This window comes from Syngnathus floridae, chromosome 16, assembly GCF_059516105.1.
Source record: "Syngnathus floridae isolate MCC-2025c chromosome 16, RoL_Sflo_1.0, whole genome shotgun sequence".
NCBI classification, from domain to species: domain Eukaryota; kingdom Metazoa; phylum Chordata; class Actinopteri; order Syngnathiformes; family Syngnathidae; genus Syngnathus; species Syngnathus floridae.
The window spans coordinates 919,105-934,831 of record NC_142428.1 but is presented as its reverse complement, the minus strand read 5'-3'; the positions used below and the strand labels follow the sequence as shown (position 1 = coordinate 934,831).

Genomic DNA, 15,727 nt, shown 5'->3' with positions numbered 1-15,727 from the left:
GGAGGGCACATCCACATCTTTATTGTTGAAGTGGTTATTATAGAGAATTGTTTGGTAGCCAACATGCAGTCTGGATGTGAAGCCCTTAAATATAAAGTGGACGCAGTTGTATAAATATGTGCACTGTATGACATGTCAAATATAGACGGTGTATATTTCTATGTATAAAACATGCTTGATGGTTAAAGGAGACGGCGCACACACAAATACACTCCGTGTCGCTCCACTTGCTATAAAAGCCACATCCACACGCAACTATGTGCCCAAACTCTAACATTACTTTTAATACAAAAATATCACAGGAATTACCTTGGAAGAAAAACTCAATGCAAATAGTGCCCGCTCAGTACGTTGACTGGATTTTGCTTTTTGTTACAATGACCTCGGTTTCATACATTTGAAATGTGTGGCAGCGTGTGTCTGTGTGTGTATGAAAAGAAGCGGACATGCAAGGTCATTCTGTGGCTTTGTCATTAACAAAGCACTTCGGTCAAGTAAGTTTGGATCCAAGGAATACAATGCTTGTGTCTTGTCTCTGGAGCATCCCAGTTTTTACATTCAAACAACAGCAGGTGCTGAGCTTGGATCAGAAAAGCAGAGAGGCTTAGGTTGGGTTGGGTTGGGTTAGGTTGGGTTGGGTTAGGTTAGGCCATCCCTTCCCTTTCATTCAGTAAACAAACCGACAGTGCAGAGTGCTGGGATTGGATTTCTGTTGGTGTGGGACACAGGAGATGGCAATAAGCAGCACTTTGGTTGCTTCTTCAAGTTTGTGTGAGCGCCGTGGACGCGCCTGAAAGCTACGCGGAATGTTGAATGCTGCTGAGCTGCACCAACAAGCAACGGGATTTTCATTCTCCTTCCGTGTCGTTTTCCCCACACAAACCCCTTTGTTATACTGACAACAATAACACCCAAAAGTATTTTGGCCACAGTCCACAAATGAAGATGAGGGTCCTTCAATTAAGCGTCGCGGTACGCGCAGTGCATCTGGTGGCGCGGGAGCCACAAATGCCCCGAGACGCACTAAAAAGTCTGCGTCCAACGCTCCCGTGTTCAGTGGAGGGCTGCCGAATGAATTCTCGTACAGTCATTTCGAAGATGAGCTGCTGGAAGTCAAGCGGGGCGGTTCAGTGTGCTGATTGGCCAGCCGAGGTGGCGATAAAGTCTTCATTTAAACAAGGAACGTCTTCAAGATGCACCCAGAGGTTAGCTGGAGGAGACAAAAAAATGGACACGTTTTAAAAACTAGCTTTGAAGAGTCATCCCCTCAGAAAGCACTTCAAGCTGACACGTGCAAAGTGCATGTTGCCCACCACCAGCACCAGCACCAGCACACCATGAGCCAAACACAAACACTGGAGGAATCATCTTGTACCATAGTCCACTGCTGGAGTCTTCGCGCATCAATTTGAAGCCATTTGATCTAGTGAATGAAACATTTTTAATGAGGCAAACGACGTTTGCCAACACGCTCAATTGAGCTGAGGGGAAAAAAACGTCCTAAATGTAGAAAACGTTCTGACAAAACAATTTGAAAGCACAGATGTGGTGAGTGCTACTTTACTACCTGCTCTTGCTGATGGGGAGCTGTCGACTGGGTCTCCTCAAGGACTGACTGGGCTGGACTTTCATGGAAGCGCGCGGTGAGGAGCGGGAAAGGCTCTCCGGGGGCGGCGGCTTCTTGGGAATCTTCTTTACCAGGCGACTCACCCACTTCTGCTGCTCCTCCTGAGACACGGCGAGCAGCAGCAGGTTCTTGGCCGTCGACACGTCATAGTTGACTGAAACGACAAGGTGGTCATTTCATTTTGAAGACACCTGAAAAATGAACTTTACCTTTGCAAGGAGCGATGATCTCCTCCTTTTTGTCCATATGATCCTTGTGGCACTTGATGTGGCAGCGGCGACATTCCAAAGCAGGTGGCGGCTTGAACATGTTCCATAGTGGTTTGGTGCACGCCTCGCAGTTGGTGGGGAAGTGGTACAGGGTGGGAATGAACTCGTGGCCTTTGTGACAGATGTAGCTGGACTTTTCGCCGATTGGCAGAGGCTCCACGGGAAATTCGGGCTCCTTTTTGCTCTCCCCTTCATTGGCATAAAGAATCTGGAGAGAAGAAAGGAACCATTCAAAGTGTGTCTTTCAAGGGCACCTGTTTCGTCTGTCTTATGATTTCATTTGGAATTTTACAGCATAGCGTAGATAGAGGTACAAACAATTGCAAACCTGAAATATTCTTGGAATTTCTTTGGCATCGGCTCGGTACACGTCCGTTTGAGTGACAGGCCTCACGTGGAAGAGTTTGCTATGAGGAAGAAGAAGAAAAAAAAAAACATGTGACACAAGCCCCCTCTCATAAAAGAAATTTCTGGTGTATTTGCCAAACAATTGATTCTCCCTGCAGTGCCGTACTTACTCGATATCAAGCACCATATAAGGGATGGACTGCTCTTTGTCTTGTTCGCTCTTGTAGAAGAGAATCTTCTTGCTGCTCACGACAACATACTACAGCAAGTCGGGAGAACATGGTCAAAACAAAACAAAGAGATAGATATCAAGACATTCCCTTATCCGTTTGAATGGTTTACCTTTTTTTCCCATCCAAACTTCTTGGTGTTGTTCCGCACAGGGAGGGATAGCCACCCTTCAAGCCTTGTTTCTAAGGGAAAAAGATTGGAATGCTATTTGGTCAAATGTGCCTTATGAGGCAACAGGGATGCCATGCTGCCTTCTACTTTTACCCGTCAAGGGGTCATCGGTGTCAAAGTCCGGTCCGCTACAGACGCTGGCCGACTCAATGGACTGAACGCTGAGCGACTGAAGGAGATTCCTCAGCTGCTCGATGTCGCTGTCTTTACTGTCCAGGGCCATCTGAAGCTCAATTCGCATCTGACTCTCATCTGCCAATTGCTACCAATAAAAAGGAAACGGCACCCACCGATCAAATACACTGCTGGAAGTTATATATGAATAGACCGGTACTGGGTGGGGAGCGCCGGACTCACCGCCTGCATTTCGTTGATCTCTCGTTGGTATTTGATGATGGTACTGTTGAGTTTTTCCTTCTCCGATCTCAGCTCCAACTGCAGCTTTCGGTTCTCTTTCTCCTTTCGGCGCATATCTGTGTCATTGCCACGGCGACTACTTCCACCACGCACCTCCTTCCTGTTCATGATCTCTGCCAGCTTGTTGACGGCCTGTAAATGGACATTTGTTTTTGTTTTGTTTTTTCAATCTAACTCCTGGAATGTAACAAGCAAACACAGATTTGCACAGCTGTGGATGGACATGGTTTACATCCCCAACCTGAGTTTTGAGTGTCCTCTCAGACTGCAGCTGCTTCTCAAACGTGTGCTTCATCTGATTGATCTGCTGCTCCCAATCATTTGACTTCTCCGTTTCTAGATTAAAAACAAAAAAAACAATGACAACTTGTTTTGGCAGGATTGCAAGGTCAACATTTTGATACCTTCTAGGGCCTCCTTCATTTTGTTGTTGAGCTCTTCCTTTTCATTGGCCAAGTTGGCGACATCACTGGTCAGGGTCCTATTGGCTTCTTCCAACTGTAACATCCACATGGTTTGTTATATAGTAAGCGATAGACAAAACCAAGTCACATCGTTTACCGAATTGATGGTGACGTCCTTGTCCGACAACTCCTGACGATGGCGGGCCATCATCTCTTTCAGCTCCAGCTCCTTCATGATTTTTTCCTTCTCCAGATCAGAGTATTGTTCCTCAGCGATGGAGCGAGCCAGCTGCTCTGAGTCAGCCTTAGTCAGTGTGATTTCCAGCTGGGCGGCCAGAGAATCTCTGAAAATGAAAGACTAATCATCAGCCATCCACAAACGTACCATAGAAATACTTTTTGACCATTTATCCAGCCACCTATAATCACTTCCTTTCGTATCTCCTTTCCTTTATATGGACTGAGTAGACTCATGACTCATGCTCTACCACTAGAGGCTGCTGTTATCAATAGATTGTCACAAAGTTCAGGCTGCAGAAAAAGTCTGGATGCCAGAGATATTTGCCATTTTGCTTGTCAGGCTTACAGAAAAAGAAAAAAAAATGTTTTTGAAAAGTTTAAACACCTCTCTTCCTGTGCTTCCTGAAGAGACTGCTGCACTTCTTTCAAGAGTTTGTTCCTCTCATCACATTCTTCTTTTAGTTCACGAACTTGGGTCTTGTACAAAGTCTGGAAAACAAAACGCAAGGACGAGTAAATGAGTGCTGTACTACATACAACGCATTGCCTTCATATGTTTTTGTTTTTTTCAAGAGGTATAAACTGACAGAAAAATACTGTTCAGCTTCTAACTGGTCTTGTAGTTCCTTCATTTGCCCGTCTGTGTCTTGTCTTTCTCTGTAAACAAAAGAGTGACATTATGTATCCTTATACCTGTCAAAGTATAAAATGTGCATCAATAAAAAATGGACAGACTTGCGCAGCTCCTGATTCTGTTTTTCCAAGCTGCGTTTAATGTCCAGTAGGTGATTTGTTTCTTGCTTGAGCTGCTTTTCGGATGTTCGCAGGGAGTTGAGTTGTTGGTTCTGGGCCTTGAGGTCATTTTGAGTCAGGTTACGTTTCTGGGTTTCCTGCTCAATCTTCAGCGTTAGATTCTTCACCTGTAGGCGTGGACAGCAGAAAAAACAACAACAACGTTGATTTCCATCCAGGCCATAATTAACATCCGAGCAGTAAATACAAGTCAATACGGTCGGTCGGTCGGTCACTCACTTCCTCCGTGAGGTGGTCTTTGTGTCTGCGCAGCTCATCTAGCTTCTGGAGAGCTTGTTTATAGTCACAGTCCATCATACTGCTATGTTTTTCCTGTTCGAGTATCCTGTTCTCCAGCCGCAGTTTGGCAGCTCGTTCCTCTGCCAGCTTCTGCTCCATCTCTGGATTGTGTCATGGAGAGGACATTAAGAGATAGTCAGGGACATTTCACAATGCTTAAATGTTTTGAAAACTTCCTATTACATTTTAGCACGCGAAGTGAATCTTACCCTTGGTGGACTCTGATTTTGCACCCTCGATGGTGACTTTTATCTTGTTCTTGTCTGCCAGCAGAGCCCTGGTGGCTTTATGCGAGCCCTGCTCCTGCTCCAGCTCCTGCTGCAAGACCTTGAGTTTGTAGGTCCAATCGATCTCTTTGTTGCTCTTCTCCTGTGTACGAGCAAAAAGGTTTTTGAACACACATGCCAAAGGTCGGTCGGGATGCCAAAATGACCCAATCTTGGCAGGCCACAAGTCCGCAAGTGAATCTAGATAGAAACAGTGGTGCAGTGTCTAGTTGGATGACGACGTGAACCTTGTGCAAGTCAGTGAGCTTCTCTTGAAGATGCCTCTTCTCAGTCTCCATTTTGGAGAGCGCTCGTTTCTGCTGCTGTAGCTCCTCCTCAAGGCCGGAGACCCGCCCTGCGCCACAGATAAGGCCGGTTCAGATTTCAGCCAACACACACTCCCTAACCCGCCCGGATGGATACGCGAGGTCAAATTGTTGCATTCGTCTTCCGCACCCATCAAGTCACTGATGGTCTCCGAGCCTTGGCTGTGCTCCCTTCGCTCTGCTTCCAGGGCGGCCTGCAGACTGATGCATTCCTTCTCCAAGCTGAGCTTGCTGCGCTCCAGCAGACAACATTTGTCCTGCAGCTCTCGCGTGTTCACCTCCAGCTGCTGCAGCTGTTTGCTGTTCTCCGTCTGGTTTTTACGGAGCCTGGTCGCCGACTCGGATTCGGCCCGGAGCAAGATGTTGGCTTCTTCCAACTGAGAGAGAATGATTGTGAGCGTTACAAAACTCCTCTGAGGGTCACAACCCCATTTTGTGTCGCGCAACTTCAAAAGGAATTTCTTCAAATGGAGCCGACAATGAAAAGATCAATGAATACAATGTGCATCATAAAAGCAAACGACTGACCTGTTTCTGCAGATGAATGTTCTTCTCATTGGAAATGTGCGAATTCTGATTCCTTCTTTTTAAGTCGTCGAGCTGATCGCGTAGGTTGTTAACTGTAAAATAAGGTACAACCAAAAAGGGTATCGATAATATTATGTGAATCCATGTTCCATCAACTCCAAAGCTCCTTGTGAAGTTTGTGAATAAAAAAAAAAAATGTTTTTCAATTCACTTTTCTTACAATATTCTTCTTTAATGTTTTAATTTGATGATTGTGTTGCATTTGACATATGCATTAAATTTATTCAAGGATTACCTTCAACGAGGATCCAAAAATGGTAATGCCAATGAGCTGAATGTGTGCAATCACCTTCATTTTCCAGACAGCGTTTCCTGTCAGCTTCGCTCTCAGCCTTGCGGTGGCTCTCCAGGCTCTTGTGCTGCAGAAGGGCCTTCTCCCTTTCCAGCTGCCTCAGGCTGGACTCCAAATTCTTCCTGCCGCTCACCTGAATTCAAGCATTTCATATCTTGTCAAACCTTTTACAGTCTTGTCATCAGTTTATCACCACTTAGATTGGGTCTTTAAGGCAACTCGGACATTTTATGTGGTTCAACTGAAACATAACTACAAAAAGCCATCAAAGTGTAAAACTTAACTATGCTGCAGAAAAAAAAAACTGGAACCATCAATATCTTGCAACACAAACAAGTAAAATGTGCCTGAGCAGCAGAGATTTACTGGCAGTTATTGTTCTACCTCATCTTCGAGTTCTTTGGAAACTTTATCCAGACGACTTGTGGCGGCTCTGAGGAGTTACAGATAAATCATTAGAAGAAACATCAACAATCCAGCTTTTATTGAGCTTCAGCTCGTGTACCTGAATTTGTGCTCCAGATCATCTTTGGCTTGTTTCTCATTATTCAGCTGCACTTCCAAATGGCCAAGCTTCTTCTGTAATGCTACTGACTGAAAAAAATGGGAGAAATTGAATTAAAAAAAAAAAAATCAATGTCGTTAATATGAAATATCTCTAATATTTATGCACAGGTAATGCTGCAACTCGGGTTTTATTAATGTGCTTAAGGAGGGTCAGCCTGAAGAGGGTGAATTGACTTACCTCTCCCTTGGAATTATCATTCATAGACGAGGAGTTGTTGGGAGCAGTTAGTAGCCTAAATAATGAAGCAAAACATACAAGTCAATTGAAATGATTGCTACTACTACAAGCCAGCGCTCCCAAAAACATCTCATCATCTCATCTGATCTCATCTCTTACTGGTCTTCTTTGAAGTAGGTGAATCCCACAAAGGGGAGCTGATTTCCAACAAAAGCTTTGGGTGTGGGGAAAGTCTCCACATCTCCTTTGTCATCCTCAATCTCATCAAAGTTACTGGTGTCGATGTCACTACTCAGCTCTGGGACCACGGGTGCAACAGCTGAGAAGAAGAAGAAAAAAAAAAAAAAAAGGTCATAAACAATAAACTTGGACGTTCATGTTTATCTGTAGAAACACTAACTTTCTCTGATGGTGTCAAAGGTCCACTGGTCATTCCTGAAGAATGGGTGTCGCTTGATCTCCTCCACGCCGTTCTGTCCTAATCGAACCTCCCTTAAAAAAAAAAGGGAGACCGCACCCTGATTACCTTAGTCAACTAATCCCATTCTGCTGTATTGATCATTTTTGTAACACATTTGACATTTTTGGAAGAAGCAGTAAGCTGTGCCTGAGGCAAAAATGTTCATCTGCTGTTGAAGATGATGAGGATAATATGCTGGCTGGTTGCAGTGGAAGGGTGTGGAATGAAGGAAAAAGATTCTAATCACTCAACACAATCTCCAGGCAGAGAGCTTCTTCAATTTGGGTCTCCCCAGTCTGAGATAACGACGCTCACACCCAAAATCATATTAGAGGCAGAGCAAAAGAGAAGAGGATTTACGTATTCATTTCCATACCTGTCAGTCAAGAAGGCGCAGATGATATTCTTTGCATCTTTGGAGATCTCCACGTCATCAGGGAAGTTGAGGGAGTTTTTATGATCCATGATCTTACTGTAGGTTCCCACCAGAGAGTCAGCATAGAATGGCGTGTCACCTGAAATCATTTCATAAGCGAGTGACTTACTTATTGGAGGAAAACATGCTGAAAGAGGAAAGGGGAAAAGAAAAAACAAGCCTGACCAACAAGCATTTCAAAGATGAACACCCCAACAGACCACCAGTCGCACTCTCTGCCATAACAGCCGTCGCCTCCCTGGGATTTCAGCACCTCAGGTGAGATGTAGTCAGGAGTTCCAACTGCTGTGTCACAATGCACCATACCGGTCTGGGACACGAGCCAAAATGGAAAAGTCATCATCTCAATGTTATCCTTGCCAAGAAATACGACAAAGTAGACCCAAACAACAAGTTGGACACATTCGAAATGCTCACACAGGATGCTATCTTACTGCGGAGGACTTCAAAAAGAATGTATACGTCTTTGCCAAGGGCCAAACTCACAGAGTCCATCTTCATGCATGTGCCAAAGTCAGCCAGTTTCAGGTGTCCTTGTCTGTCAAGCAACATGTTGTCTGGCTTGACGTCGCGGTGGATGAAGCCCATGGAGTGAATGGCATCCAGGGCCATCACCACCTCTGCCGTGTAAAACTTGGCCCATTTCTCTGGCACGTCGTAGGTACTGGTGAGGTTGACTAGGTCACCTCCTGGCATATACTCCATCACCATGTAGAGGTAGTGCTCATCTTGGAAGGCACAGCACAACTGATCAAACAAACAGGACAAGCTCCTTTATAGATCCTTACACAGCAAGCATCTCAAGAACAAAAAATGGCTGTCAAAGTATACATCTGGTTGGCCAAAACGTCCTACCTGCACCACCCACGGACTGTTGGCAAAGGCCATGATGTCCCTTTCTTCCCAGAAGAAGGCAGAGTCTGAGCGTTTGATCATCTCAAACTTGCTTAGAAGCTTCATAGCGTAGACTTTCTGAGAGGCTTTGTGCCTCACCTGAATGACGGCGGGTCGCACAGTTTGGAAATTGGAAATGGGGCCGGTAGCAAATTCGATTGAAATCCAACGTGTAGTATTTAACGTGGGGCCTACTCACCAGCTGAACCTCACCAAAAGCTCCTCGGCCAATCACTTTCACTCTATCAAAGTCGTCCGACTTCATTTGGAGATCTCGAACTTGTCTTATGACACTCTCATCTGAGGAAGAAAAAAAAAATGTCATGGGTAATATCAATATATCAGGAACATAAAATTGCGTCCAAAATCAAACCACTTCTCGGATACTTACATCTGTTTAAGAAGGTTTCAATGTTTTTATTCTTGCGAAGTGCAGGGTAGTCCAAATCTAAGACCACGGCATTTAAGGAGTCCTGGGAGGGCAGGGGGGAAAAGACAAACTCGAGTTAAATCAACCAAAGGGAACACAGATGGTTCCAACATCTACTCCAAAACAAATGACAATATGCCAAGATACATTGGTATGGAAGAAGAAGAGCACAAATCATAACTGTTCGATAGCATTGAAATAAGTATCTGCTGTATTTTTTATGCTTAGTAGATCAATCTTTTCCGTGTCTTATCTTCCTCTCTCTCCTCTTGCTATTTGAAACATTTGCCGCACGGCAGTGTGCAGCGACCAGCTAACGTAACGACACTCTTGATTCAGCAGCTAGCTCAACAGCGCTTCCCCATTAAAGGACTAACCTCACACAAAGCTACTATTTAAGGGAAAAAAATACACAAGCAGGCGGCGGGGAAGGGCACATGAGGAGAAGGGCCGGCCCGTCGGCTGGCCGGCCAGTCGGCCGAAGGGGTGCACGTCCAAATGCATGCACTCGGATCTCCCAAAAAACAATCCAGGAAATGATCCACCCCTCCTCCCCCGTGTTTGGTCAGATAATTTCACTATGACATAAAGACTTCATGTCCCTCTGTGCAACTCATTTCCTCTGTGGCTGCAGAAATGTTCGAATAGTCGCAGGCGGCTACAGTTGCACAGTTGCTTCTGTGGTTACTTTGCAATTTGGTGGGTCCCATGAGGAAATACAGAGAGCCACCATGACATAGCAAAAGATAAGACGTTCTATTGAAAGGTTTAGCTTAACATGGTTGTCGTGAGATGTCAAATTGATCGTATTTTAAATTGGTGATAATATTATTGGCCACACACCCAAATGTTTGCTTGTTTCTCAGTGCATCAGAAGCAATCCAGTGATACATAACTTTTTAGAATTGATCATCCTAAAAATAATTCTATTTATAGTTCAGCCTATGAAAGATGTCAACTGGTTGCGCTATCTATAATAGAAAGGTGACTGCTGCCGTTTTTCTTTTAAATCCCAATGGAGTCACATTTACAAAAAAAAAAAAACACACATCCATTCGATGCTTTAAGTGTCACACTAAAATTAAGTTGCTTGAATTTCAGGCCATTAGTGAACAGTAACAGAAAACAAGAGCCAAGAGGCCATTTGTCAGCTACTTAGTCAGACAGCCACACATCAATAATCAACTGACAAGTGTTGGAGGAAGTGCAAAGACCAAATGGACAATTTGCCCTTTTTTTTTTGGGGATGTGCTCAAGATAATGTCTGGTCTTCTTTCAAAAGATGCTACTCTGCCTCTACTATTTGACTAATGTGCGGATCTCTACCAAACTGTGAATCCAATGAATTCTGGATGGTTGCTTGGCAACTACAGCAAAAGTGTTTAGCGCTCCATTTTATACGACAAAGTTGTTTTGGCAATATCAAGCGCTGATTTTTTAACTCAACTGATGTTTGATGTTGAGCGTTCCATAGAAGCTGGTTGCTTGGACCGCGTGCATTCTGTCTCATCATGGAGCAAAAACAATCGTATGAACTATGAATGTCCTTGTTTTGATTGAATTCCACATGTTTGACTGGGCTGGGCTTGGCATGGCCAACAGACAACAACAGAAGGAATCCGTCCATCCATCCATCCATCCGTCCGTCCGTCCATCCATTCATCGGGCCAGCACAGTAATGCGCCCACAGGGACGGACGGTAGCGGCACCGGATTTGAATGTCCCATGCTCCGGTGCCCTGTGCATTTTTGGCACCGAGGATTTATTTATTAATATAGTCCAGTCAACTGAGGAATGCGCTAGAAAAATATAGCAAGGGTGAGGAGCTGAGTGCCCACAGTGCAAACTTGAATGGCTGGAGTGGGGAGGGACGTCATTTCAACTCCTATTGCCTTTTCAAACGGTACGTATCTTGTGACAACAGCAAGTATTGCGTCATAATTGTGTCTGTTTTGGTTTCAAGCAGCCGTAGGTGTGTTTCCAGCCAGGGTCAGTCTGTTTTGTTGACATTCTTGCTCTTTGCACAACTCTTCATTTACTAGCTGTAGGCCCATGTTTTCCTGCCAAAGTGAACCTGTTTTACTTTACATGTGTTATTTGCATGGCTTTCATTAATAAAATGGAAGCTATTTGTATGATTTAATAAATGTGGAAATGCTTTTGTACTCCTCTTTATATAGTATTTCTGTTATTTGCACAGCTGTGCTTTGTTGAGCAGGAAGTGTAACACGCCGTGTTTTGTTTCAACTAAACGCTTTGCACCTTTTGTTTCAAATACAAATCTACGTATCGTATCATCGCTGTTCGGCCTAAAAAGAGCGGGATGTCACTTTTGGTCCATATCGCCCAAGGTTGACCTACGTATATTCTATGGCGGTCATTATATTTTGATTTCTTGGCCATAGCAATGTAGCCAGCCTCCTGCCATGGCAACACAACAGAGAGACAGGATTATTTCATATACCGTAATGCATTGCGTCTTACATCACTACTGTTTACTGATACAATCTTTTGTTTGGCTTTGGAAGAAAGGGAGACGTGACAATAAATTTCTGTTCAATTGCGTTGTTGCTGCTGCTGCTGTTGCAATGAATGCAAAGTGCGCATTCATAAGCACACAACGGTGGATATAACATACACGTACTGTATGTGTGTTGGTGTAAGAAAAAAAGATGTGCGCGTGGGAGGTTGTGTCTCAACAGAAGGTTGACTGAGCTGAAGCGAGATGGAGAGCGAGTGTTATGTGTGGGAGCCTCCTGTTCTCTTCTCCGCTCTCCTCTCGCACGCACCCGTGCACGCACACCCTCATCCAACTAAAAATACACCAAGCTGGAAAACTCTTGAACACATCCACAAGATAAGTCATTTGCAAATCCAAGAACAACAACAAAAAGCGCAGCTACATTCAAATGACGGAGCACTTTTAGTAGTGCACTCTGTCTTTGGAGGAAACTTCCAAATTCAAGAAAGGGTTATAATAGAACCAGAATCTTTCATGCTAAAGAGGCCTAACCAGTGGGCTCCCCAGAGGAGGTACTGAGTAGAGAGACTGGCTTGTTTTGCAAAAAGGGGAAGAAAAAAAAAAAAAAAGATTGACCTGAGCCACCATCCCGAGTGCCTTATAAGGAAGTGTTTCTTCCCAGCGAGCACGCTGATACCGGTGCCGGCCGTTGTTGCTCGTCTAAGACCAACTCAACTACACTCCCGAGACAAAGCCCATGCTTTGCTTTACTCTTAGTGTCAGGGTGAGGTGAGACAATCCACACCTCTTTAAACGTTCAAATTGTTCTTTATGGGGTGCGCAAAGTGGCGGGGCGGCAGTGAAGAGGAAATGCTGCAATAGAACAAGACATTCACGTTCGTGTGGCCAAAATAGGGAGCAAGAAAAATGACAAAAGGCTATTAGAGACAGGGAAAGATACTATAAACCAATGACAACCAAATGATACTCAAATGTCATTTGTGGGGATTTGGAGCCCCATGTACAGTATACTTACCAACTATTTACCCAATGAGGTCATTTCCTTCGGAATGGTAGAAAGGTCGTCGCTCTGACTGGACTTTTTTGTAATATGTGATCTTTTTTTTCCTTGTCTTTCTGTCCCTTTGAGGAAAAATCTGGTAGGAGGTGAGAATCCCTTGTTTTTTAGTGTTGCAGTAAAGAATTAAAGTGCCTCACTTTGCCTGAATAAAAATAAAAAAGGGCCCCGTACTAGATGAGGAATATCAAAAGGGGCAAAGTGGTGCTTTTTAAGATCGAAATGACATTGTGTTTGTCTTGCAGCAGATCCACTTAAGGAGCTCAGCAATTTAAATGCAACGGCACTTAAAACAGCTCGACTGTCTTCCATTAAGTTATCTTGCGAGTCATGAACGGCGATTTGAGGATACAACATTCATCTTTTGAGGAAGCACCACTCATCCAATAATTGCTGTAAAGTGGAACCTCAAAATGAAGTCAGATATTCAACAAAGTATTAGGGGGGAAAATATGACTCAAAAGTTGCACCAAATTTTTGTGGTTAAACCGCCAGCCTGCATGAGGTCAAGCGAGACCTCACATACCTCGGCAGGAGCCTTCGGATCAGAGAGACACATTTATTTATTGTTTGTGCGCGCGTCAGATCAGTGAGCAGGTGCTGCCGATGCAGAACAGGTAGGGGTGTGCGTCTCTCCAATAAAAGATGATTCCATATAGCACTATAGCAGCCAGTCTCCACTTTAATAAACAAATTCTCCCATTTAATACAGGGGACCGTCGATCTCCTGCAAGTGCATTCAGTGCAGTTTGCTCATCACAGTTATTTGCAATCATTTTTGAAACGGACTGAGCCTGTCCTGCGTCATGGAAGTCACCCAAGGATGCTTGTTGTGATCAGACTACAACCCTAACCAGCACTGTGTCCAGAAACACCATTTGAAATGGTTTCTCTCTCATCTGTTCTAGCAGGAGGACAACAGCAGTGACCAACAGTTACAGATTAGTCCCCATAAAAACCTTAACTGGTACATTCTCCACAAATTAATCCTAATCTGCAGACACCACAGACTCCCCCCAAAGTGCCCGCCCGATCTGCGGTGGGTTTTAACTCTTAAGCGGGCCTTCCCTAATGTAGCCAGCCCCTTCCTCCTGTTGCAGTTTCAATCGAATGCGTTGTAATGGCCAGAGATCTGATTACAGGACGGACTGGAAAATGTTGTTGTAGGTCGGGACAAAGTGAAGGAGGACGCACAAGCAAGCAAGCAAGCAGCAGCAGCCTCCCTAATAACAAAGGAAGAGGTCAAGGTGGCCAATAAGGTGGCCAAAAAGGTGGCCAATAATACATAAAGCCCCGCACATCCCATCCCAAAAGCACAAGTTGGAAGGAGCAGCCTCCACGACATTCGTAAATAATGCAGACGATGTGTTCCACTTGACTTACCAGCAAACTTTCCAGGTTCAACGCAGACCTCGGGTTTCTCATCAGGTCCTGCAACTTCTTCAAGCGGCTTTCCATCCTCTTCTCGGCGCCTTGAGACATGTCTGCGGTGTCCCTCGTCAAACGACTTGTTTTGCTCCCCGATTGCTTGGCTTTACATGGGAAACTTGCTTGTTCGGGCCTAGCGGGGCAGCCTCGGGGCTCCCAGGGCTCCCAGCCCACCCAGATCGTCTCCGACGGGAAAAGAGTGCACCAACGAGGGGAAAATACTCCTCAAGCGATGAAACTTGCCGAAATGTGCAGAGGCCCCTTACCAACGAGAGCGACGTTCGACTTTCAAGGGGCGAAGAGAACGTTCCACATTCCATCTCATCTCCCGTTCGGTGGGAGATGCATGTTTTAACTTTGAATTTATTTGGAGATAACAGCAGCAGCAGCAGCAGCAGCAGCAGCAGCAGCAACAAGCACTGGGCGCCCCGCAGCAGGGCGTTTTCTTTGGCTCTCTCGCCTCCCCTTCCCCCTTTTTGGAACGTCTGCAAATGCTTCGGATTTTCCTCTCCAAAATGCCACTTCACTTCAGCCCGTGCAAGAAAGAGCTTTGCAGACACTTGGTGTCAAAGTTCTTCCTCGATGATGCCACAAGTGTTATGAAGGGACAAGGAGAAGCCCGCGCTCAATTTTTAACGGGCACGCGCTCTCTTCCTGGGTTCTCGCTTACATTTTCCACCGTTTTCCAAAAGTCCGGACCGTTGGTTTGGTCGTGGAAAAAAAAAAATCCTTGTTTGCTTGGAAGAAAAGTCCCAGCTCTAAAGCAGTCCCTCACGATTCTCGAACATCGACACAACACTCATGCAAACACGCACGCGCTCTGGGATCTGGCTCCTCCCATTGACAGAAAGAACTCCATTTCCCATGATTCACCAGTCCTCTCTCTGCACTTCAACTTATCTCCTAATTAACTTTGTTTAGAAAGTCACATATTGCTTTTTTAAAATAATGGATTTATTTATTTATTTATTTATTTATTTATTTATTTATTTATTTATTTATTTATTTATTTATTTATTTATTTATTTATTTAACCGACAGAGCTTTTATCTTTTCAAAACATAGTTACGTTTTAATGAAGTCTGGTGTAACAGTAGTGGTTATAGGCTACATATTAGGACTGTAGCCTCTGCACATTTTTGTTCTCTTCGTCAAATATTTGCAGAGGTATTTCAGGTCAGAATAGTGCTGTGCCGTATCCATTGGTTATTGGAGCAGTACTTATAAAAGCCACACGATGGCGCTAAAATACTGCTAAACCTGGATTTTGTTTGCTGCAGCACCATGACCTTGAACAAGGACCCCCCCATACACAAACACACACTAGTCAACGATTCTTCCCTTTACAAATAAAATTGTATATTTGGCTCTAAAAAAGTTCCTGACTCGACTTCATTCATTTATATCTTGGTTTACATTTTGATTTTGTTTACTATATCAGGCTGTATCTCGTTATGGAGGCCAAAGATAAAACATAAAAAAATATGGAATGTATCAAGCTCTGTTATTTACATTGTATCCTGC

General features: G+C 44.4%; 1 protein-coding gene across 3 annotated transcripts; it reads right to left on the bottom strand.

Moving 5' to 3' along the window:
* Nucleotides 1-5: 5 nt before the first annotated feature.
* On the bottom strand, nucleotides 6-15,038 carry rock2a (rho-associated, coiled-coil containing protein kinase 2a). 3 transcript variants are annotated; one of them, XM_088400597.1, is made up of 33 exons: nucleotides 14,159-15,038; nucleotides 9,198-9,279; nucleotides 9,006-9,106; nucleotides 8,768-8,905; nucleotides 8,399-8,659; nucleotides 8,078-8,222; nucleotides 7,853-7,991; nucleotides 7,417-7,508; nucleotides 7,176-7,335; nucleotides 7,017-7,071; nucleotides 6,777-6,865; nucleotides 6,656-6,704; nucleotides 6,269-6,404; nucleotides 5,920-6,011; nucleotides 5,522-5,768; nucleotides 5,314-5,420; nucleotides 5,009-5,168; nucleotides 4,740-4,900; nucleotides 4,443-4,627; nucleotides 4,295-4,364; nucleotides 4,093-4,196; nucleotides 3,625-3,811; nucleotides 3,468-3,561; nucleotides 3,305-3,399; nucleotides 3,004-3,195; nucleotides 2,740-2,908; nucleotides 2,587-2,657; nucleotides 2,415-2,503; nucleotides 2,225-2,303; nucleotides 1,837-2,104; nucleotides 1,568-1,781; nucleotides 1,376-1,423; nucleotides 6-1,210 (listed from the first exon to the last, which is right to left on the bottom strand). In XM_088400597.1, exons 1-33 carry the CDS (start codon nucleotides 14,255-14,257, stop codon nucleotides 1,207-1,209), a joined length of 4,182 nt encoding a protein of 1,393 aa, XP_088256723.1. In that variant the 5' UTR covers nucleotides 14,258-15,038; the 3' UTR covers nucleotides 6-1,206. The 3 variants fall into 3 exon arrangements, with proteins under 3 accessions (XP_088256723.1, XP_088256725.1, XP_088256724.1); XM_088400599.1 differs by lacking the exon at nucleotides 14,159-15,038 and adding an exon at nucleotides 9,614-9,725; XM_088400598.1 differs by lacking the exon at nucleotides 1,376-1,423 and having other exon boundaries at nucleotides 14,159-15,037.
* Between the last annotated feature and the right edge of the window lie 689 nt (nucleotides 15,039-15,727).

What these genes read in the sequence shown, in the direction of transcription:
- rock2a (XM_088400597.1), bottom strand. Translation starts at nt 14,257, where the DNA reads ATGTCTCAAGGCGCCGAGAAGAGGATGGAAAGCCGCTTGAAGAAGTTG. An exon ending in CATGCATGAAGATGGACTCT is followed by an intron (nt 8,223 to 8,398) that starts GTGAGTTTGGCC and finishes CTCGTGTCCCAG; the next exon opens with ACCGGTATGGTGCATTGTGA. An exon ending in ACATTCATCTGCAGAAACAG is followed by an intron (nt 5,769 to 5,919) that starts GTCAGTCGTTTG and finishes ATTCTCTCTCAG; the next exon opens with TTGGAAGAAGCCAACATCTT.